This window comes from Haliaeetus albicilla, chromosome 9 (genome assembly GCF_947461875.1).
Source record: "Haliaeetus albicilla chromosome 9, bHalAlb1.1, whole genome shotgun sequence".
Taxonomy (NCBI): domain Eukaryota; kingdom Metazoa; phylum Chordata; class Aves; order Accipitriformes; family Accipitridae; genus Haliaeetus; species Haliaeetus albicilla.
In genome coordinates this window covers 37802516-37826409 of record NC_091491.1, presented here as the reverse complement: position 1 = coordinate 37826409, position 23894 = coordinate 37802516, and the positions used below count along the sequence as shown (strand labels likewise).

Genomic DNA, 23894 nt, shown 5'->3' with positions numbered 1-23894 from the left:
AATTGTAATCTGGTGGGAGACTCTGGGCTCGCTTTTCCAAATGCGAAGGAAACGTGGGTGGTGGATGATGCTGGGTAATGTCAAGGCTGCTTTTGAAGGTCTTTGCCTTCTGGACCACCTGTAGCTCAGCCTGTGCCATAATATGCTATCAGAAGCTCTCCACGTACCTTGTGGGCTAGCAGCACACAGGAGGAGCCCAGCTAGCAGATGGAGGGAAGGTGGTGTTGCCCGTTTCGTGCCGTTCATGAGAACCTGGAATACTGCGTCCAGTTTTGCTCCAGGCAGAGGTTGAAATAGAGGCGTTCAGATGAGATAGAAAGAAAAAAGTTATCGCTGTGCGGGCAATTAAGGATTGTAACAGTGGTCCAGAGGGGCTGTGCAATCTCCATCCTTGGAATTTTTCAAGACCCGACTGGACAAAAGCCTGAGCAGCCTGGTCTGTATTCAGCTTTGACCCCCACTTGGAGTAGCAGTTTGGACTAGATGTGTCCCAAGGTTCCTTCCAGTCTCCATGGTTCTGTGATTGTGTGCACAGGAGCTTATAATAATCCTGAGGAGTTAACATTTGCCACTAACTGAGCATCAACTGCTGAAAAACCAGCTCTGTACAATTGTGCAATGTTGAGCTTGCAAAGACAACAGCTTCTGCAATTAATGAGAAGCGGGCCAGATTTTGAAACTTGGTTTCCACTGGGATCCTGGATCTACGAGTCAAGATGAGAAGCTCTCCTCTCTTGAGCTATGTGTTTTGGTGGTGGTTTGCTAGTGATTTGTGACTTCTGGGGAAATCTGAGTCGTAGGCTTGACGCCATGCTGAGTTCCTATATTCTTATCAGAAACTTTTTAGCGTGACATTAGCTATCCATTCTCTGAGTTAGGAACCAGTGTAGCTCTCAGCAAGCCAAATGCCTCTTATGTCTAGGGGTACTCTGCTTGCATAAAACATCTGATGTTGCACTCTGCAGTATACTAAGGATTTTATACAGGGCGGCTCAACAATTTGGGGTAGCCAATTTGCTGAACAATGTGATGTCACCTGTCACTGACAGCATGACTGTGACATTTTCCCTTACTAAACAAAGTTTGCTGCTGATAAAAAGGTTACTGTAAAGTTTGATTAAATAGCTGTTAGGGAAAAGAGAAATATTCTCCAGTTTTTCTGAGAGATACCCCTGAGTAACAAAGGAAGATGTTAATTGCTCTAGTATAGGTAGAGGGAATAAGTCATGCTTTAGAGAATAAAGCAGTGGTGCATACTCTTTGAAGAATGCATGCAGCTCTTCCAGGCTGCACAGTTCATTATTATCAACTTGATAGACATGTGAAAGAGAACATTTATGCTGTAAAAATATTTTTTTTTTCCCCACACAGGCTATTAACCAGGCAGGAGCTGGACCTTACAGTGACCTGGTAACCTGCAGAATCCCCGCGTCTGTGCCTGATGCGGTCTCTACCCTCTCTGTGCTGGAGGATGAGCACGTGGATGCCTGTCACCTCTCACCCTCTGTGTGCCTTGTACTGAACTGGGAAGAGCCATGCAATAACGGAGCTGAGATTACGTCATACAACATTGACTTGGGTGACATCAGCATTCCAGTAGGAAATGTGACAACTTACGTTATCGATGATTTGCTTCCAGAAACCTCATACCGGTGAGTACAATTTTTTTGGTATGATACAGAGCAGTCAGGATGAGATCACACAGCTTCATTTTATATAGGAAATGTTTATGGCATGTAGAGCGAGTAAAAACAAAACAAAAACAAAAAACCAAAACCTGACAACCCAAACAACCAACCTAGGGAGCATAGAAATCTGCAATAGTTCCTTTATGGAATGAATTGCAGTAGTTCATGTTCAAATATTGGTTTCTCCCCCGCTTTTTCCTCTTTCTCCTCTCCTTGCATTATCTCTGACCTCCCCTTCTTTTTAAGTCGCTCCGCTAAGGTAAGGTTACACTGGTAGGTAAATAAATTTAAAAAATGGGAAATAACTAAGATTAGAGTGCGACATCTCATGTTTTTTCAGATGCTTAGCAGTACTGTGCCAGGGGTTTATATTATTAACTGTATTGGTCCCTGTGAGGAGATAGCAATTTGCATGCAATGAACTTTTATTTGTAGAGCTACAGCTATTTTTTGTTTCTAGCACATGGAGATTAATTAAAACATAATCTGAATTTAAAAACAATTTCTTTATATTGCTTCAGAGTCTAAATATTTAAGTGACGTTGCCAAAATTTTATTATTATTTCAATGTTTTTTTCCCTAATTGCTAATTATGAAAAAAAAAACCCAAAAACCAGTTCCATGCAGGCAATGAACAGCAATACAACAGAAGATGTGACAAAAGAAATTCTAAGTACTGTTCTAATGAAAACAGAAATCTGATTACACTGTTGTAAAGCTAGACGTGGTGGAGACCTTCTGCAGTATTTTTCTTTTTTTTTTTTTTGTATTCAAGGTCACAATCCTACAGGTCTTGCAGAGTTTAAATGAAAAGTTCATTTCTCAAATTCCATCATGTATCCAAACAAGAGAACTTTTGTAGCAAGTATGCAAATATGTGTACTAGAAGTTATTTAAAGCGAGGAACATATATTGCTTGCAGTGTCTAGTACAGTGGTTCCTGATCTTTGCCTAGAATATCTGCGTTTTAAAACCATATAATAAAAAAAAAAAAAAAAAAAAAAAAAAAGTAGATTCATTAAATATAGAGAGAGATATATTCCTGTGGCAATCTGAAAAAAGAAGGCAAAATAGGAATTTGGTGACTCGGAACTCCCTCCGTTCCAGATCACTCGCATAAATCCAGAAAATGTGACTACGTTATTGCTGTCTCCAGTTCTTCGGTTGTAACACTGTGATCCTTTGTGGCAAAGGCAGTGATGAAGTATAAGCTTTTTTTTGTCTTCTGCTGTGTTTATTTAAGATCCTAGTTTTGTGGTCAATTTAAGCTAGTATTGCTGTCAAAGGAAGCTTCTTCCTCCCTCCTTTTGTGCCAGAAAAGTGCTATCGCACCATTCCAGACTGGGAAAACTGGTCTTGTTGAAAACTAATCGTATTTTTTACCTTGTAAACGGGCAGAGGGAAAGGAAGGCCAGCATGTCTTCTAGCAGGCATGCTGGCTTAAGCTGGTTTAAGGTATTTGTGGAAATACTGCACGTGAGTAAAGCTGCACAAGGGTTTGAGCCAGTCGAGGTTGCCGTTGTCACGCTTCTGACCTCCCTCCGTCTCCGTGTTCTCCCACGTTTCTCGCCCTCTGCCTTGAGTCAGCACTGGTGCTTATCTGATCTTACTCTAAGCCAGACCAGGGAACCCAACTGACTGAAGACTAATCAAAAACCTAATAAAACTCATAAGAAGTTGAGGAGTTTGTCTATTGACTGGCTACCCAGCTGTGGAACTGCACCATCGTTGGGCAGTCTAGTAGTCCCTGGTTTCTCCTCATGTGTTCAGTCAAGAGTCAAAAGCTAAAGCAAAATGAGAGCTTTGAGCAACACAGTCCAGACAGCCAGAATGGACCATCTAAATTCTTCACTGAAGTCTTCCTCCTTCAGTCTCTTTTTTAGCTGGTTGTTGGTTGTCTCCAGCTTCTTTTAGGGAAATGTCCTTGTCTTCAAAGCCTGAAAGTGGAGATATAGGATGAAAGGATGGGCAGGACATGACTCTTCTTTATAATCATGCTGCAGTCTCATCCATGAAGCTCTTACTCCTGCTGCCATGAAAAGTGTCGTTACACTGAGATCATACTGGAATATTTTTTTATTTTTTTAATTTATTTTTGCGTTCTTATTTGGCTATTTTGTAAAAAGCACCATGTTAAAACACATATTTTTAGTCAGGAAGTCTGCTTGTCTCTGATCCAAATGAAAAGGCTGAAGAACAAGTATTAAGTGTAACTGTTTTAAATATTGTTGTAAGACTAAGTTCCTACCAAAAAAAAAAAAAATTAGTGTGAAGAGCACAAACCAGTGCACGACTAATCAGAAGTAATAATATATGAAAGCTCTTTTCTTTAATAAAACAGGAGAAAGAAAACCCTAAATCTTGCATCTCATGTCTGTCATGGAAGACAAATTACTGTAGTTGAGTTGCAAAAGCACCTTATCTATAGTTTGAAGTATTTTTCTGCTGATAAAAATAGACAGGTCAAAGTGGTTTTGCTATCAGTCGTTAACTCTTTCACTGATATTTCTTCTTCAAGCCTATCTTGACACCTGTCTTCATCAGGGAACATCTGTGCCCTGATAAATGCGTCCGTAAGAAACATGTTTATCAAGCTGTATGCTAGAAGGTGCTGGCGTTTTTGCCCTCCCTGTTACAATCAGAAGAGTGTTTCAGGACATCACTGATCTCGGTCTGTTTTTCACCAGTGGGTTTTCTTTTCACGTCAGCTTTGTTTAACTCAACTAGCTCTTCTCTCTCTCAAGTGTTTATTCCCTACTGTGTTTAAAAGCAGTGAACATGTTTTCTTCCAGGCCTTGTTTTTCCTAGACTGAACAACCCAAATGCTACTGAGTTTGAGACCCTGAACTCTCTTGCCAAAGTTTCAGCAGAATTTGAAGTAAATCAGCAAAGCTCTTACATGTTTTAGTTGCATTGGAGTTTCACTGTCAATGTTTTTGTTTGTGGGAACCCAAAATTGAAAGCAAATCTTGGTTATTAGGAGTCCACCAAGTCCAAAATGGGAAAGGAACATTGTTTTGCACAGCGGTGTGATTCTAACAGCATCTCTACGTGCGTCCACCCCGTTGGACTTGTTAGCTTAGGTCTGGCATTGCTCTGCTGCTTCCAGCTCCTGTGTGGGAATGGCCATACACGAGCAACTCCGGTATACACCGAGCAAACTCCAGGCTCTCTGCGGAGATGGCCTTGAAGCTGAAAAGTTTGATGGGGTCTGTATCTTAGTAGCAAATCCAGCCAGCATGCCACAAGAAGGATTTGCATCCCAAAAGGCGTTCAAGGCAGGAGAAACTGGGGCGCGCCTCTGCCATGCTGCTAATGGCCAGCGTAGGGCTGCGTTTTAAGAGGACTTCTCCAGTGTCAGGCACAGACCAGCACTCCTGTTCCAAAAAGCAGGTGCCTCGCAAAAGCGTTATGCAGCCATTGCTGGTGAGCAGCTGCAGAAATATATCTGAGAGTTCTGCAGTCTTTCTGTTTTATTGACATAGCCATGAAGCTCTGGGAGCTCTGATTATAGGGTAATAATACTTGGACTGGTTTTCTGTGAACTGATGTAACTAGAAGTGAGTTAATAAATATTCGGCAATAAAGAAGTATTTAACAGTAATAGAAATTCCAATTTTCTGTTACACTCTGTTCCCAAGCTTCGCTCAACGCTTTCCATAGTTAATTGTGCTGTGCTGTTGAGATACTTCACTGCAAAACAGCTTCCGATTTTTAAGAATGCTTATTTTCTTCTGAAACACATAGTAGCCTTATTAAATTTTAATAGCAACCCTTAATTTTAATTTGGTTTAGGAATAAAGCTTCTAGACATTTTAAATTTCTAAACTGTATCAAGGAAAAGATCTTCCAAGATGAAGAGAGAAGAATGAACATGGATGCTTAAGTTAGCAATGCTTAAGTGGGTTATAAAGCAAAATCTATGCTTGAGAGTATAAAACTAAGTCTTGTTCCAGCCTCAGAAGAATGCAGTCTGAGTGCGGATCTGTGGGGCCGGCTTGTTGTGGGGGCTGTGTATGATTGCTATCCCTTACGTTTTGGCTGCTGCTGCTGGTGGAGCACGCTGCTTCTCCTCCCTTTTGAAGTCCGTGGCATTTTAACTCCCACAGGTTTCCACAGGCGCGTGTATTGCAACGGGTGGCATTCCACTTATGGGAACTAGTGCATCAAACTCTTCTCATGTCAGACTCTAAGATAAATTCAAAAGTGATTTTTCAGTTTGTTGGAATACTATACAAAGGATTTTGTGACCAATCTGAAAATAGCATCCCGTTTAGTGTGTTTATTTTCCTGGGTCGAGAATATTACAAGATAGAGTGGTCTGTTAAAGATCTTTTAATGGTTTCTAAATATGCCTAGTCTGATATATTTTTTTTCTAAATGTTTAAAAGATGCAGTGGGAAAATGTGAGAATGAATACAAATATTACTGGTCCAGGGTCTGCAGAATTAGGTACTATCTCTAAATGTAAGCTTTACATTTTCAAGAAACTTACTTTCAAATTGTGATTGTCAGCTTTTAAAACCACCTTTCCAAGACGGTATTTGGGGTGTTTTAACTTAGAAAACATTAGTGAATAAGTTGAAAGGAATTCAGGAAGTGGTTTTATTGCAAATATTTCTACATGTCTATATACTACTCTTACACAAAAATGGAGTGTTGATTTTTCCCAGTATCAGTTCTGTAAACAGCAATTGGTTTCCACTTAATCGTGGAAGTTACCTTATCTGCTGTGGCTGTGCCACCCAGCCGCTGGAGGAGCTCGAGTGTCACAGACCGGGACAGGGACATGAGAAAGCACCTGAGCTGGAGCAAAGATGCTGCAGTACAAGGTGTTCTCCCTCCTCCTCCTCCGGACAGTCCTCCTTTCTCCCCTTTCTTCTTCCCTTCTTTCTTCTCCCCTTCCCTGTGGACATTTCCAAGGCCTAATATCCATTGAGGAGACGCTCAGTGTTGGTTCGGTGGGAGGCGAGAGCTGCATCTAGGTTACGCTGCTGTGTGCGCAGAAAACCAAAACTAGTTGTTTGTGCTTGTCTGACAAAGCTCAGGACCTGGGAATGATGGTGGCAATTTAGAAGGAGTTTTATGGTGCTGTAATCAGCAGAAACAGGGTAGCCACATCCAGCCATGTTAGAGTCAAATAAATCAATTCTTGCTTTCCCAGTATCATCGTTCATCTGGAAAGATGCCTGTGTCTATTTTAAGGCATAAGAGTTTCCATCAGTCTTACTGTGCTCTGAAGTCAGAAGGGGGGAGCAAGAACACCATGCAGCAGATGAAAGCAACAACAAATGAGGGAAGGGACACATTTTTACCTTGTGCAAATAATTACCCAGCAAAGGGAAGACAAGTAAATGCGGATGTATGTTCATGCACATATCTAAAAAGCACACCTATCAGCTTCGGCTTAAGAAATGCGATGTGGTACTTGAGAGAGATTCGTTTCAATCACTGCTGGTTTTCAACTGTGGTAGCTGCCATTTGGAAATGAAGTTAAAGTTATGATGCTTGAGGACAGGTGAGGCTTTGTTGTTAACGGGACTTTGAATAATACAAAATAAAACCAAAAAAAAGGCTATGTACTCTCGAGCGTGTTGCTGTAAGCAATCTACAAAAAAGTAGTAGCATTTTGTAATGTAGCTGTTACTGTTTATGTGCATATGCTAACAGATAACTTGCCAGAATCCAGTGAAAATTCAGGCAGTGTTCACTTTTTTTTTTACTAGAAAGACCATTAAATATTAATGTAATGACTCCTCAATCTGAAGCAAACCAATAACATAATATGAAGTAAGATCAATGCCTATATTAATTACACTTCTTAAGATACTACAGAAGCCTTTTGTTCTTTCTATGTCAAATGCTTGTATGCAGCAGTTGAAGAGGAGGTTCCCGCTAGATCTTTCTCCATACCATCCACCCTTTGGGAGGAAGAGGATGAAATCACCGTTGTGTGGTGTTGTAAGGTGGTCAGGATGCATTTCCTGAAACTAAAAGGAAGGTTAAAAGGAAAATGCAGCTCCACACCAAGCAATACTTTACCCTTGTTAATGGCTAGGTCAACAAGCAAAGGTTTTAACCACACATTAAATGCAGTACATCCTTACAGTGTACAATTACTTCAGCTGCCTAATGAGAAGATAAGGCTCTATTATTTTGCAATATGTTTATTAATCATTTAACCGGTTTTATTCTTGAAATTGCAGAAAATGTGGTTTGGTGGTTTTGTTTTGTTGTTTTTTTTTTTAAGGGGGAATATTGTTCTCTGGAGGGTTTTTCCCTATCCCTTTAACTCTAATCTTTTTCTAATGGTAGAGCTGAAAATTTGATGTTCAAAGCAAATTAAGTTTTCATATGTTGTTTATATGAACCTATATCACTTTGTGTACTTCAATCAAAATAAGTAGCTATGCCAACCAGAGACAGTTCCATTTATCTTCTGCTTTCTCTGAAGCAGGCAGTCGTAGGGATATACCAGGTTCTGCTCTTCTCCCTTCTCCCCCTACCACCTTCCCTAGGGACTTCTGGCTTCTTGGTGGCTGATAGTTTTGAGAAGAAGCAACATTTCTTGTAGAGATTCTTTTCCCATGAGAAAATACTACGCTGCTGTGCATAGGATTTCCAAAGTAAATGGCATCAGTCCAGCTATCTAAACTGAACTGTCTAAAAAATCTAATTAGTTTGCCCATACTGTTTTCTCTTCTTTTCAGTTTGATTTAACAAACTCTTGAAACCTTTTAGGCTCGTCTGTACCAATATTTCTATTTTACGCAGTCCTCAAAGCTCTTTCGAAACTCATATTTCACATTTCTGTTATGATGATGTTGTTGATGTTACCATGGTAAAAGACTACGACTCTTCACTCATTCCTGTAAGCAGTTCTTCATTGTGCAAATTATTAAACTGAGGTGCAGACAGGTAAGAGAAAGTGACAAAGCAGAAGCCAGGAGTCATTATCTTAAGAAATAGACTTCAGGAGACTAGCTCAGTCTTAAGAATATTTCCAAATTAAAACTTCTGTGACTAGGTAGGTGGTCTGCTTTTCTCTTCTTCTAAATGTCCTTAATCTGATTCAAATAGCTCAAGAGCTTTTGTACATCTTGTGAGAGTGACTTGAGTCCAACTTTTATTTGATCTAATAGATAGTTCACTGACGGTTAATATTCCACAGTTTGTGTAAGATATGTGGAAGGTTTGTGGATTTAACCTTCTCAGTTGGCTCTTCCCAGTAGAGTTTCATGTACTTAAAGTGTGCTTTGTGAGATGCTGCACACCCTGAAATAATACTGCTCTTTGGAGATACTTACCAACACGGAGATGGGTTTCATGGCAGTGACGCCAATGCTTTCACTTAATGATTTCACCTAAATTAGTCCATGACCTTTGTTAAACAACCACAACACGCTTCTGCGTTTTATTTATTCGTAGTTACACAGCTCATGTTTTCCAGGTTGCACTTGTATCTGTGCTGCTGTCCCTTGCTTATGTGGTTAAAGGGACTGCCGTCAGGTTCTGAGATTGCTTACCCAAATCTTCCCTCCCTCAGCCTTACTGCATTTCTTGGTATCTTCACTGCAGCTCTTACAATATAAATCGGTTTATAATACTTGTTGTGTTTACAGAGCCTTTCATTTTGCCAAAGCAAAGCACTGGTAGCTGGGAGCGGGCACTGTGTTAGTGACAGAGCAGTGAGGTCTGGAAGGCTGTTTTGTCTCTTGAGATTTTTTTTTTTATACCAAGAACCTCGTGAAAGCACTTTACTTAACATTTACCTTTTTGCTGTTCTTTTTAGGATCAGGATCCAGGCTGTCAATGAAATTGGAGCTGGACCATTTAGCCACTTTATTAAAGCAAAAACCAGGCCATTACCACCCTTACCTCCTCGATTAGAGTGTGCTGCAGCAGGTCCTCAGAGCCTGAAGCTGAAATGGGGAGACAGCAGTTCCAAGCTTCACACTACCGATGACATGGTCTACATCTTGCAGTTAGAAGACAGAAATAAAAGGTAAGAGATATGAATCTTTTCCTTGGGTTAATAAAAATGAATTTTGGTTCATCATAATGCAGTTGTGAATCACAGTAAGAAAATGTTGGTTTCCTCATTATTTCATACCTACAAATATACACAAAATATTGTTTTAATAGGGATTCTGTGCCTGTAGTCTAACTGAGCAAATTACATAACAAAGCTGTTGTCCTGGTTTCAGCTGGGACAGAGTTAATTTTCTTTCTAGTAGCTGGTATAGTGCTATGTTTTGGGTTCAGTATGAGAAGAATGATGATAACACACTGATGTTTTTCAGTTGTTGCTGAGTAGTGTTTAGTCTAAAGTCAAGGATTTTTCAGCTTCTCATGCCCAGCCAGCAGGAAGGCTGGAGGGGCACAAGAACTTGGGAGGGGGCACAGCCAGGGCAGCTGACCCAAACTGGCCAAATGGGTATTCCATACCGTGTGACGTCATGCCCAGTATATGAACTGGCGGGAGCTGGCCCTCGGGAACTAACTGGGCATCAGTCAGCGAGCGGTGAGCAGCTGCGCTGTGCATCACTTGTTTCATATATTCCAATCCTTTTATTATTATTTTATTATTGTTATCATTATCATTATTTGTTTTTTCCTTCCTGTCCTATTAAACTGTTCTTATCTCAACCCATGAGTTTTACTTTTTTTTTTTCCCTCTGATTCTCTCCCCATCTCACTGGGTGCAGGGGGAGTGAGTTGAGTGGCTGCGTGGTGCTTAGTTACCGGCTGGGCTTAAACCATGGCAGCTGTTAAAGTTATTATATAGAACAACTGAAATCAGTGCTATACTGTTGAAATTTTAGCAAAACACTGGCACCTCTGCCACTCAAAGTTAATGCCAATTTTCGTGGTCATAGTGCTTTACTCTTTGGAATATACAAAACAAAGATACTGCACCCAATGTGCTGTGTATATTAATAAAATAAATGGTTACAAAAGCAGAGGTCTAGGAAAGGCAAAACCAAGCAGAACAAGGTTTTTTGGGCAACATGATGTTCCAGATTTTACAGCTGTAATATTTTGGAGCATTAGAAAATATGAGCTTAGCATCAGCTTGGTAGCTACACAATAATTATGAAATAAGGATGCGGAAGAGCTCATCCACCATGTTTCAGTTCCCTAAAATTTTCTTCAAAGCCATGAGAGCTTTTGGTGTGCAAGAAACACAAAACTGAACATTAAGCAGTCAGTGCTCAGCAAAAAGTATTTTCCCATGCAAACTTTGTATGGGAAGATCGGATAATGTAGCTCCAAAGTTGTAATGAGATATATTCAGTAAAAAAAGGGAAGGGAAGGGAAGAAAGACAATATGTGAGTAGTGCCTAAGAGGCTGAGCTCTTCAATGAATAAATATCATAGATGGCTCATAATTTACTAAGAAGCACTCTCAACTGGTTTAATTAGGTAAAATAACTGATGTATCAAGTAGATAATCCTTAGAGACCTTCAGCACAGATCATAATTTGGTGTAAATGAGCATGATTCCTTTAATTTAAATAGAGCTGTGCTGAGTTTATGCCAGCCGAGGGTCTGGCCCAAAAGCTCTAATTGTAAGTAATAAAACCACCATGAATAATGCCTAAATACCACCCGGTATCTCAACTGTACTGATGCAGAGAGGGTACATGCTCCCCTGTACTAATACTGAGAGGTGTCCAATGAATATAAATGCCCATTTGAAAGTCTGACTGATAAAAACAGTTTCTTCAGAGTGCAATGATGCTTGGCAGGAGCCCATCACCTGCAGCAGCATGTGATGGAGCCAGCTCTAAAGAAACATCCAGCAGGCTTCTTTTGTTTGCTTTCACGTAGCACTGCAGGTAGGATGGTGAAGAACTATAAATTGTTTTAAACCTCTTTTTATGTCGGAGAAAATAGTAAGTTTCCTTGTAAGAATAAAATACGTTATGTTACCTGGCAGCACAGAAGGAAAGCTTTTTCCCCTTTGCTTTTGCACAAGGCTTTAGCAGAATCCTGTGCTTTTGCACAAACTTTTCCCACTGCAAATGGTCTCTTAACAGCTGTTAATTAGGAGGAATTTGAACTTGTTTCTCTGCTAGGCCTTCTTAGCTTTGAATTTGGCTTATAGTCTGCATGAGCTCCCAAAGAAGCAGAGGAACTACTCATCTACGCTGCACTGTCTCCTCCTGCTTGAACGGAGTCCTTGCATGAAATGGCTTCCTTCGGTGGTTGGACTTGTAGCATTAGTACAGAAAATACCTAAAATGAGCCACGGCCCTGAGCCCTCTGGCTGATGAAGTGCATACCAGCGTGGGCACCGCAGAGGAACAGAATGGGTGCACTGTTGTCTGTTGCCCCGTGCTGTGTTTGAGAACAGTTGGAGCTGGCAGGCCGTGGCAGTAAGATTTATTTATTTGTTCCCTATCTGACAGTCCCTTTTTGCTCCCCATTGTGTGCATCGATCACAATGAGAGATATAACTGAAAGGATACAGCGGCGGAGTTCTGTACGTTCAGGAGAGCTATCATTCCTAACGAACAGAGAATGACAGCCCACCCATGAACTGGTAGAAACAGCAGTTAGTTACAGAGGTGGGAGTCCTTTGTTCGGTCATTCCCATAAAATAAACCCCATCGTGAGAGAGGGGTTACTCACTCGTGTACGATTGTGAAAAATATTGGAATATGGTTCTTTGAGCGTCGCTGGCCTCTTTAATTGCGCAGTGCTTTAACAGGAAGGTAAATTGTGGACAGCTAATGGAATAATTAAATAGAATAGAGTATTTGAGTTGGAGGGGACCTACAATGATCATCTAGTCCAACTGCTTGACCAATTCAGGGCTGACCAAAAGCTAAAACATGTTATTAAGGGTGTTGCCCATATGCCTCTTAAGCACTGACAAGCTTGGGGCATCGTTCGCCTCTCTAGGTGACACCAAAAAAATGACACCAAATAAATGATCTAGAAGGATGTTTTGGAGTCATGTATGGTTTGAAAGGGTTGTAGGAAGGTTCCACCGTGTCCCCGCTGTTGAGAGAAGAGATAGCACCTGATGCAGGGGAAGAGGCTGTGGTGTAAACGTGGATAACTCAAAATTGACCTCTGTCATATCTTTAGTCTTTCAGGAGATAATTGTTACTGTATTCCCCGAGACATCTGAAATGACTTTTAACAGCTTTATATTGAAATCCTTCAACTCAGTATTACAATTTTCCCCTCTTCAGTGAATCTGAGCGTGCAGTTTGCTTACTGCAACATGGCTTACTGATGAGGTTTAAAATAGGAGTTAGCTTTAAAATGCTGTTGAAGCAGTTTCACAAACAGAAATACAAAGATGAGCAAATTCTTTTAAAAAAAGGGAATTGTCATTAAGTCAAATTCTGACCCTGATAGCTTTAATGGCCTTCTTGTAAAGATTGAGCTCTGGTTTTATGCAGTGATAGTTAGCCAGTGCTCCTGAATGCATCCTAGTCATTAAGAATTGTTTTTAAATTTTCCATGCTGTAATGAGGTATAACAGGCCTGTTGTTGGAGACTAAATGTTTCATTGATTGCAAGACCTGTGAAACAAAATACTTGGAAATCTCCTGACACTGATTAATGTAGGGTCTTGAGAAGGTGTGCACATCAGAAATGTACCTGCTTTAGCTCTTATTTGCTCTTCAGTGTGTGACATTTGGGAAGATCAAATTAGCATCTCTTGTCCTTTCAATTATGTGTAGCATTAAGTGGAAATGAAGAAAAATCTGTTTCTAGAAAGCACAGTACATGGGAAAGTTTGTTGAGGGTAGCTGACCTATATGTAGAGAGGATTATAAAATTTCTTTCTTTTTTCAATAAACTATCAGTTGTGACTTCATATCCTAACTAGTGATTTCAAGAAAATCATGTTAATCAAGTTGCACTGTTTTCCGGAATACTGTGGATTTTTCCTCTCCAAGTGAAACAAATGAACCTAATTATAGTAATGCTTTTGATTTTTTTTTTTCCCCCCTATACTGGTAATTAGTCTTTAGTTGTTCCTACAACTAATTATACCTCTTAGTGTCTTAAAATGCTTACAATATCCAGTCTGAAAGAGAGAATTAGCAAGTACGTTATTTGTGGGTCATTTATCAGTTGCTTGTGTTTCTTAGATGAATGTATGTTGCAGTTGAGATGAATTCTGTGATTTTTCTATATATACAGAATCCAAATAAAAATATGTATAATTATATTTTAAGGGAGAATCATTGGTAAGGTTGGCTAAGAAGCAACCTAAAGATATTATTTAAAAATACCATTGACAATTCTTAGTAAGCCTGCTTTTGTAAGTGAATTGTAAGAGATGGTGTTTACTGGCATGCTAAACTGTAATTGCTTTTGTTACGGTTATTTACTGAATAAATGAGTTATGACCCCGTATCGCTGGGTAAACAGTAGTAGTATTTCCTTTTCATATCATGTGAAAGATTATTTATGTGAGTATTAAACTGTTTTAAAATACTTTGCTAAACTGTACCTGTATGCCATTTAAGGAGATATTATTCTTCAATATAAATGAAAAATTGATCACGAAATAGAACTTGCCTAACGACGATAAATACTAATTGGGCACAGTCATTGTGCACACACTGTTTTTCTGGTTAGGATATGAATGTCCCAAAGGCCGTAGCCACACATCAGCATAGTCCTGGAAATTTCTAGCAACTCCAAGGAAGGAATAACATTTGTAACCAAATTACATCACCACCGTGAGGTGAATATTTATTTCGGGAGGCATCACCCCTCGCATTCCTCGTCCCAGAAGTGCCTGTTATCACGGTGCAGGCAGCAGAGGACATCGAGCTGTATGCTTGGCAGACTCTCAGTCGCCTTTCAGTAGGTCGGGTTGTCTTTCCTCGCTCCCGTTCGGTAGGTTGGGAACAGAGCCTTTGGAGCCTGGCTATGAACAGGGCACGCGCGCGAGTTTTTCCCGGTATCCGAGGGAGATGTATCGTCTCATCTGTTTGAGTGCCTGCTGACCCAGATGTTAGTGATGCTCCTGGTAGTACTGTCTTTTTCAATTGTGTGCTAAGCTATTTCACTCTTTACAGAAAGCCTATAAGAAGGAGAGAAAAGTATATTATAAAAATCTATGCCAATATTTTCCCAAGGTGAGATGAACCAAAACACACTTGTCGGGAGGTGGTTTCCAAGGAAAATGAAAACGTGATTTGAACAGTAAATAGTAAAGCCAGGGCAGAGATGCGGATGGGCTCGTTTTTTCTGCAGAAAGGTTCAGTTTTATGAAGCTCCTAGCTGTTCCAGTGATTCTCCCACTCTTCTGTTCTCTTCACCTGGTGGTGCTGGAAACCTTTTCTCCCCACACATGCTGAAGTTGTATATAGCAGAAGAAATCGTTTTCCCTTTTTTCTATCACAGTTTTCTGTGACCTAGTTACTCCTTGAAGAAGTATAACAAACAGCAGAGAATGCACAAACGAAATGGAGACCGTCTGTCGCAGTGTCCAGGGCAGTTTCCCTGGCTGTAGAGGTGGAATATTGTATCTGATGGTTTGGTCTAAGCAGCAGTCTTTGCGGAACGGTTAGCGTCAAGTACACCTCTGTGTTAGGAAGCGGTCATATGTATGAACCTCGACACCTATGTTTGCTCTGCATTAACTTGAAGGAAGGTAGAAGAGAAACACAGGGAGATAAATTGCTAAACATGCTGCCTTTTCCTGATGACTAGCATAATCATTATCTGGTTACTGCGAGTTTCAAGCAGCCTAATTAAAAAATTGTTTACGCTCATGATTTGATCAAGACGATTTACACCCATTTTAGCAGCAATTACTGATATGTTTCAGGCCTAGTGGCTTGTGAAATTCTATTAAAATATAAAATCAGATACATTAACATATCCTTGCAAAAACCTGCAGGAAAAATCATTTTCATATTGGGTAAAACAATGATGAAAGGAAATTAAGAATGAGCGCAAAGACATTATGGCATGCTACAGTTTACTCTGCAAGCCTGGCTAAATAGAAAGTTAACATTCAAGAAAAGTCTTTCAGGTAGTCTGTCTTCGCTTCATATTATTGCATGGTGTAGATGAGTGTTGCTATTGACAGTACTGATATTTCTGTTAAGAGGGTTCTGGTCAGATACTTGGGGCTTTGCAGTAAGTGCTGTGCAGATGAAAAAGAGGAGGAAGAACTGAAGAGGAAGTATAAAAAGCTTAACTTGTTAATGCATTTCAGCTTTGTTCCTAGAAATAGGAGTAAAACATTTTTAGTAGATATATGAGTTCACTGTGTGTGCGTCGTCTTTTGCGACAAAGTGTGAGAATACTGTGTTAAATGTTTGAGACGAGATGTTTCAGCTATTAGGAGTCTACTGAGACACAGAATTAGATGCTGTTCTGTAAGTATTTTCAAAGAATCCCTGGTTTGGTGGGAAATTTAGTAGTTAACTACATAGAAACACAGTGGACCAATTTTCTCTTCTATTTTGATCAGTGTACATCTGCCGGTGCTTCACACTTCATGGGTGTAACTAAATATTCCAGGTGGCAGATCATAAATAAGAGCAGCATCTGGACCAAAGATTGTCACTGTAATAAAAGCTATTTTCTGCACATCTCTAACAACTTCATAAGAAAAATAATGCCTTAATCGGAGTAATGACTGTTTAATATCTAAAGGGGTAATGGGGTTCAGCTCAGAGCAGCGGGATCACGTTGGCCAGTTTTCCAAGAGCACTTCTATAGGTTCCAAGTGAAGTTGGTAAACTAGAGACTATGCTTGGCTTCCTTAGCGAGCTTTGCCAAAACATATTACTGAGACTGTCATGTCAGTAAATAGTTGCGAACACGATGTGCTGAATGAGTTTCATTTTAAGGTTCATAGACACTGTTAGCTGCTGCTACACTAGGATGGTGGATTGTAGTGCTGCATGAGGAAGATAAAAATGCATAGGGCTGTCAGAGCATTAGTTTGCTATTGCTGAACTGTGTTTTGTTCTCTTGGTTTTAGCTTTAAGCCCACTCTTATTCATATCTACTGTTAATTATTAACACATTGCCATTGCAAGCCATGGTATTGGTAGCTGCCTAGTAATCTAGTTCTCCCTGACTGTATAGTTTCAACAGGCCATTGGATGCTTTCCTTAATTTCTCCCAGATCTTTCATTCAAACACTGTTAATTCACACTAAGTTGTGCTCAGTATTGTCCTTCCTATCTGTTCCTTGGCCCCTGATGTGGCTGCGCACAGGAATCATCTGTCAGGCACTTTGCTGATCTGTCTTCCATTCCTCCTGAATGTACCCAGAAGCTCCTTCCAAAACAGTAATTTTTCTTACTATGGGGGAGCTTCGGTAGGTTAAGGCATCTCCATTTTCAATAATTCCAGACATCTGACAAGTGACTATCTGTGGTAAATACGGATTACGTGCTCAAATCCATCAGCAGATGAAAGATGATCTAGTAGAAGCAAGCTAAAAATCAATTTTTGGCTGCAAGTACTCTTTGTCTAGCCTGCAGATGTGCTAGGTAATTATGTGAAGAAAACAAAATTCTTCCTATTTGACTGTTATCACTTGTCTTCCTGCCTTTTTCCTCTCTTTGCTTAGTTTTGCTTTTCTAAGTATGAGGAAGGAAAAGTTGCCTCCTTCAGTGGGGCTTGTTGTTATTACTTATTATGCCTGTAAACAAAAAATATATTGACAGTGCATTGTGGAGGTTGGTTTCTAAACGTATTATGAGCAAGAATACATGATAAGCTTTCGAAAAGGTGTCTTCTAGAAAATATATCTTCATCCGGAGGCACCAAGACATCCTGTCTGGTCCACACCTCATGTTAGGACTGGAAGTCAGGGTTGGGGGAGGTTGTGGGAGCACAAAACTCTTTTGGGAACCCCTGCCCAGGTGTTTGCCTTCCCTCGGTACCTACCTGCAAAGGGAGATGCCAAAGAGTGGCTTGGAAAGGTGTCTCAAAGCTGAAAAGATTGGGTCAGCCTGGTACTGGTTACAGGAGCACTGATGGATGTGGGGATGAGGGATGCTGCAGATGTCAAGCTCTTCTCTTTGAGCTGAACATTTTAAAATACAGAAGAAATGAAAAAAATTGTGCATTGACTTTACTCCTGTATCTCTGAACCAGATGTTTCTGTTTTGAAGCTTTGCTTCCCTTGGTGCCACCTCGTAATACAGGGAGCTGCTGGTGGGGAGAGAAAATCACCTAAGTCAGTGAGTGTTTGATAATGTTCTTTAAACAAAATAGAGGAATAGTCTAAGAAAGTAGGTAGGGGCTATAATTATGCACATAACAGGGATGTTGCGATAATAATGTTAAAAGAGCTGTTGGTTTGTGAAATTCATGTACTTTAGTTTCTAATTATGCAGTTACCCACGTATGCTGAATGAAGCCTCAGGTCGCCAGGTCAGACCAGTGCTGTATTAATGATTTCTCTCCAGCCAAATTTGTGGCAGATGACCATGTTTTTCTGGGAGGCAGTAACAGAATCAGTCAGATGGCTATTTCAGCCTTTGTACCTTGGTTCAAGATTGCTGTCTTTAGTGCTGTACAGCAGATTTTCTTTCAAATTAAATTGTTGTAAGGACAAACGGGTTACTAAAATATAAACAAAACCCGAGAGTTTGAAAGGGAACCTGCTGATTAAAATGTGCTGAGAACTAATGAGCAGGGGTAGAGCAAGTACATTCATATTCCTCTGCTTGACTGGAAGTGACTAAAGTGGAGGAAACAAAATAGCTGCAACATGTAAAACATTTCCAAGAAGATCTTCACTGAGAATAAAAAGGTATTGATGAAAAACTAACAGCAGTGGTGTCTCCCAAACAATCATTCTAGGACACTGTGTTCTCTCCCCTCCATTGTGTGTAGGTAAATTAATAATCCGTGACTGACATGAGAATGTTTGGGAAGGGGAGAACTGGGATTGCTCGAGTGAGAAGAGAGGGAAGTAGCCTCTGGGGAGTATCTCCATCCCTGGAGAAAGTTGCTTTCTTTTCAGTTTCTGCTGTTAATTTAGTGGAGAGGAGAGACAACGCTGCAGCACATTAAATTTGAATAATGCAGATTTACTTGTGGATGGTGAAAACTTCAAAAGAAATAATAATGCAACTGTGTTAAGAACGCTATTAACCCACAGAGGTAGTCTTTTTTCAAAGACAGGGTACCGGTTTAAGGTATGTACCCTACTGTCTTTTAAATTCAACTGGGCAGATCTCTGAGAATTGAAAATTTCTTGGTGCTTATTTAGCACACCTCAGGGAATTATGTGAAAGCAGGTAGAGGTTAGAGAATGAACACATCTTGGCTAAGACACTTGAGCATGTTTTGTGTTTTGGTTTTGTCTGTCTTGGAAGAGTGATGAAATAAATCAAAGTGTAAACACTTTTTCAACATTGCAGCTAAAGGTGTATCCATTTGATTGAAGGGACAAGAAGTGGCAGTTTGTCAAGCTGCAGTATTTCATTCATGTTCAATCGTGGGCCCATCCCTCAGCTCCAGCCTAGCGACTGGGACTTAGCACATTCAATTTATGAATGATGTAAAGCTCCGTTAGATAAGCGGGATGTAGAAAAAAACTCCACCTCCCCAGTGTAGTTCAGCTCTCACCCTGAAAAGCCAGAAAGATTTTTGATGGCTGTGCTTTGTTAATGACCATGCTTATGGCATCCCACAGCATCCGAGAAGGAAAACTCATTGTCCGTGTTCAGAGGGAGAACTGAGTAGAGGCTGGAAGAAGCTGTGAAGGAGATAGAGAGCATGGGAGCTTTTCCATATGCAGATTAAGTCAACTTTTAAATGAGTAAGTGATGAAGTCCTTGCAAACAAGCTCAAAGCTGGCTTGTTTTTAAGAAAAAGTACGGAACAGGGCCTGGACACGTGGGCAGGACACAGGGCACAGTGGACAATGTCAGGCTTGCCAAGAAGGCAAAGATATATGGAGCTCACATTTAAATGTGCTTTTAAAGTAAGATTTAAAGAATGAACTTGCAATAATATGAACAAATTATCTTACTTTAGACGATTTTTAATGTATGCAGCCATTACAGTAGCAACGTGTAATCACGCTGATTGATTCAACTTCAAGTTCACTGCGATCCTTCAGCAGAAGGCCTGGGAGACTGAAAAAAGATTGTAGGATATATTGCTCCAAGTCTGTAGCCATCTATGTAAAATAACTGCACTATTCTTAAAAATAACAGAAGTAATTCTCGAGGACTACGAAGTACCTGCTTTAGATGTGAGCAAAACACTTCATTATTAACAAAAAATCACTGGTATTTTGAAGTTAAAATGTTTCATCTTCCTTATGTTTCTTACATCATGATCTGCATCTTCAAACACAATTACAAAGCATTATTGTCATAGTAAAGCCTAACAACAACTGAATTTTATTGACTTAGTAATCAGCCTTTGTTCTTCCAGAATGGGAAGGCCTCTTTCTTCAAACATGGTTGAATCTCAGAAGTGTGTTTCCATTACAATCTTGCGTATTGAACATGAATGCAAGCTTTTCTGTAATGGTTTTTGCTTTCATTACAGATTTTTTTTGAGATGGAGAAGTGAAAAGGGGTGGAGATGGAAACCAAATGGCATTATTAGTCCAGTTCCCAAAAGACAGGAGGAACTCAAGTGTTTTGCCAGATCACTTGTTCAGTGTTGTGAAACCTTAATCATATTCAGAAGGTGAAAGGGCACTTCAGGACTAAGTCACTGGTATTTGCTATATAAATGGTCCCCCACAACACCCTTCTCTCTGAATTGGAGAGATATGAATTTGATGGGTGGACTGTTCGGTGGATGAGGATGTGGTGGGACGGTCACATCCAGAGGGTAGTGGTCAACAGCTCAATGTCCAGCTGGAGATCGGTGACAAGTGGTGTCCCTCAGGGGTCCGTATTGGGACCAGCGCTGTTTAACATCTTCATCAGTGACATAGGCAGTGGGATCGAGTGCACCCTCAGCAAGTTTGCAGACAACACCAAGCTGAGTGCTGTGGTTGATGCTCCTGAGGGACGGGATGGCATCCAGAGGGACCTGGACAAGCTCGAGAGGTGGGCCCTTGTGAACCTCATGAGGTTCTATGAGGCCAAGTGCGAGGTCCTGCACCCGGGTCGGGGCAACCGTCAGTATCAATACAGGCTGGGGGATGAAGGGATTGGGAGCAGCTCTGCGGAGAAGGACTTGGGGGTGCTGGTGGGTGAAAAGCTGGACATGAGCCAGCAATGTGCACTCGCAGCCCAGAAGGCCAACAGTAACCTGGGCTGCATGAGAAGAATTGCGGCCAGCAGGTCGAGGGAGGGGATTCTGCCCCTCTGCTCCGCTCTGGTGAGACCCCCTTGCAGTTCTGCGTCCAGCTCTGGGGTCCTCGGCGCAGGACAGACATGGACCTGTTGGAGTGGGTCCAGAGGAGGGGCACGAAAATGGTCAGAGGGTTGGAACACCTATCCTATGAAGAGAGGCTGAGAGAGTTGGGTGGCTCAGCCTGGAGAAGAGAAGGCTCCAGGGAGACCTTATTGCAGCCTTTCGGGACTTAAAGGGGCCTTATGAGAAAGATGGGGACAGACTTTTTAGCAGGGCCTGTAGCGATAGGACAAGGGGTAATGGTTTTAAACTAAAAGAGGGTAGATTTAGATGAGATATAAGGAAGAAATGTTTTACGATGAGGGTGGTGAAACACTGGAACAGGTTGCCCAGAGAGGTGGTCGATGCCCCATCCCTGGAAACATTCAAAGTCAGGTTGGACGGGGCTCTGAGCAACCTGGTCGAGTTGAAGATGTTCCTGCCCATTGCAGGGGTGTTGGACTAGATGACTGTTAACGGTCCTTTCCAACTCAAACTATTCCATGATTCTATTCTATGATTCTAAATATGTCTAGCAAGTGTACTGTAAGCCCAAACTGGGGTGTGGGTATGCTTGTGTGGTAGCTGGTAAGGTATGTTTATCCTCCCTTGCTTACCTAGCTCCACGGATGATTACAAAGAGGGCATTAGTCTATAATACTGCATTGCATCTTTTTTGCTATCTGTTGCCCTTGGATCAGGGTCAGAGATAAGTGTCAGCACTTCTGTGAGTACTGCAGTGGTTTCTGAGCCAGCTGTCTGATTGAGCTACAAGCAGTGGAGAGGGAGAGAAAGAGTTGTCTTGTCTTTTCAGTCTTATTGCTGTCCTAAATACGTGTGCTTTGTTCATCGTGCAGTGAATCCCAAGAAATTTTGTTCCATGAGAACACATCTGTGGCAGTCTTTCGGAACGTGCCATAGCTGCTTATGTGAGCTTCAAAAATGTGGGCTAGCAGGCAGTCCTTAGAACTGTGTAAGCATAAGGTTGAAAAACAAAAAAAAATTCTTTGGAAATTGGCTCTAAAATCACCTCTTAAAAACTTGTGGCACAGATCTTTGATTTCCAATCAAGGTGAGGCGCTCACTAAAACTCAGCGGGGGTTGTCAATCACATTAGTTCTCAGAGTACATTTCCAGCAATTTAAATTACCTGAACATTTCTTTTTATTACAGATGATTCTTGATCTCTCTGTTTGTACTTCTGTGGTTTTCAATCATAATGTAATATGAATTGATTTCTGCCCCTGAGAGCTAATGACAGACCCAGTTTCTTTGAAATGCTCAAATTGGTTATACTGTGTATCTCATGCAAAGTCAAAGGATAAAGCTAGCACCTAGATAGGGAGTTCAAAACCAAATCTCTTTGTTGGCTTTCCAGTGATTTAAAATCTGCTGAAATGGTTAAGATATTTGAATAAGTGTACTAAATCATAAAAAAAACTATGTGATCCGGTGCGGTGAATTTTATGTTCTCCAGATTCAGGACTATTGCCAGTAAGACCTTGTTCCCCAGTGGAGGCTGAGCAGATTGATGCAAGATGCTGGGTGCTTCCTATTTATTTACCCTCATCCCCATTCCGCTCAGCACCCAGGGGGTCAGGATCTTAGGTAGAAATTGCTGGCTAACATATGACTATTGCTGAAAAGCATTTATCTGACAGAGCAATTGGAAATAGAAGTCAGGTTCTCTCTAGCAGCTGTACTTTTTTTTTTTTTTTTTTTTTGTCTTGGTAAGATTAAGTGACAATGATTTTGTTCTGCATTACATTGTTGGACAAGTTTGTGTGTGCTGATGTTTGGTCTTGTCAGTGGAAGTATTTTGGAAGTCACTTCCATAGTGTCGTGTCTTTTTCTTCTTCTCCTCAGCCTGCTCTCTAGCAGAGCTGTCAGTACGGGCGTCCCCCAGAGCTCCTAAGCTGGCGTCCTTTTCCATCTTCCATATCCCTCCCGCTATACTCATGCTTCCCCCGTGCCTTTTCGTTCCTAGACCACCACGTGTTTTCTCTGAATCTGTTTCTGTCTCTGCTGTTTGGCTGTCTTCAGTCTGTGAACTCTTCAAAACTGAGAAGTGTGAAATATATTACACATGTATTACGCAATCTATATGTTCTGATTTAAACAGAATTACTCTGGCTTAAGATGGCACAGATGAGTGTAAGATGTGGTATTTGGGTCTTAATGTGCGAATAAAGTCCAAATTAAGCAAGAAGAGATTCAAAGTATTAATCTTGTTTTAAACGTACTTCTAAACCAGCAGCACCCTTGGTGTATTGTAGCAGAACACAGGTTGAATCTCTCCTGATTACTGGGTAGCAGGGGATGCATTGACAGATGTTTTTCCTGATAATTCATGTAATCATTTTGCAAGGTAAGTATTAGTTGCAAAAGGGACAATGAACTTCTGATTTCCCTAACCTACTAATCATTGTTAGTGCGTTAATAACATGCCATTTTTATACTTGCCTTTAACAGCTCTGCAAAGCTCTCTGTGCCAGAAATGGCAGTGCCACTCCAGTGTAATTACATGTTCTCATTTTCATTGTTTCCAGGTTTATACCGATTTATAGGGGACCAAGTCATACATACAAGATACAAAGGCTGACAGAATCCACTTGTTACTCGTTCAGAATACAGGCGGTCAATGATGCTGGGGAGGGACCTTTCTCAGAAATATGTACCTTCTGCACAACTAAGTCAGTCCCACCTGCAATCAAAGGTATGTAATAGATTTTTTTTTTTTCCATATACATAAGTAACATGTAATTAAGTAATTGGTAAGTATGCAGTGAGTTTGTAAGGGTTAACATAAGTGAGCAATAATGTGAAAAATCAGTTTGTGCTGCTTGTATATTTCTGTGAATTGCGGAGTTACATTACGGTGGG

The 23894-nt window shown here is 40.8% G+C and overlaps 1 protein-coding gene across 2 annotated transcripts in view; it reads left to right on the top strand.

Moving 5' to 3' along the window:
- Positions 1-23894, top strand: part of FNDC3B (fibronectin type III domain containing 3B) — a 210119-nt gene that overhangs the window by 170585 nt on the left and 15640 nt on the right. For both annotated transcript variants that reach the window (XM_069792717.1, XM_069792718.1), the window contains exons 22-24: positions 1372-1652; positions 9481-9693; positions 23561-23727. In XM_069792717.1, the coding sequence (XP_069648818.1) occupies positions 1372-1652; positions 9481-9693; positions 23561-23727 (661 nt within the window). The remainder of the gene's footprint in view (positions 1-1371; positions 1653-9480; positions 9694-23560; positions 23728-23894) is intronic.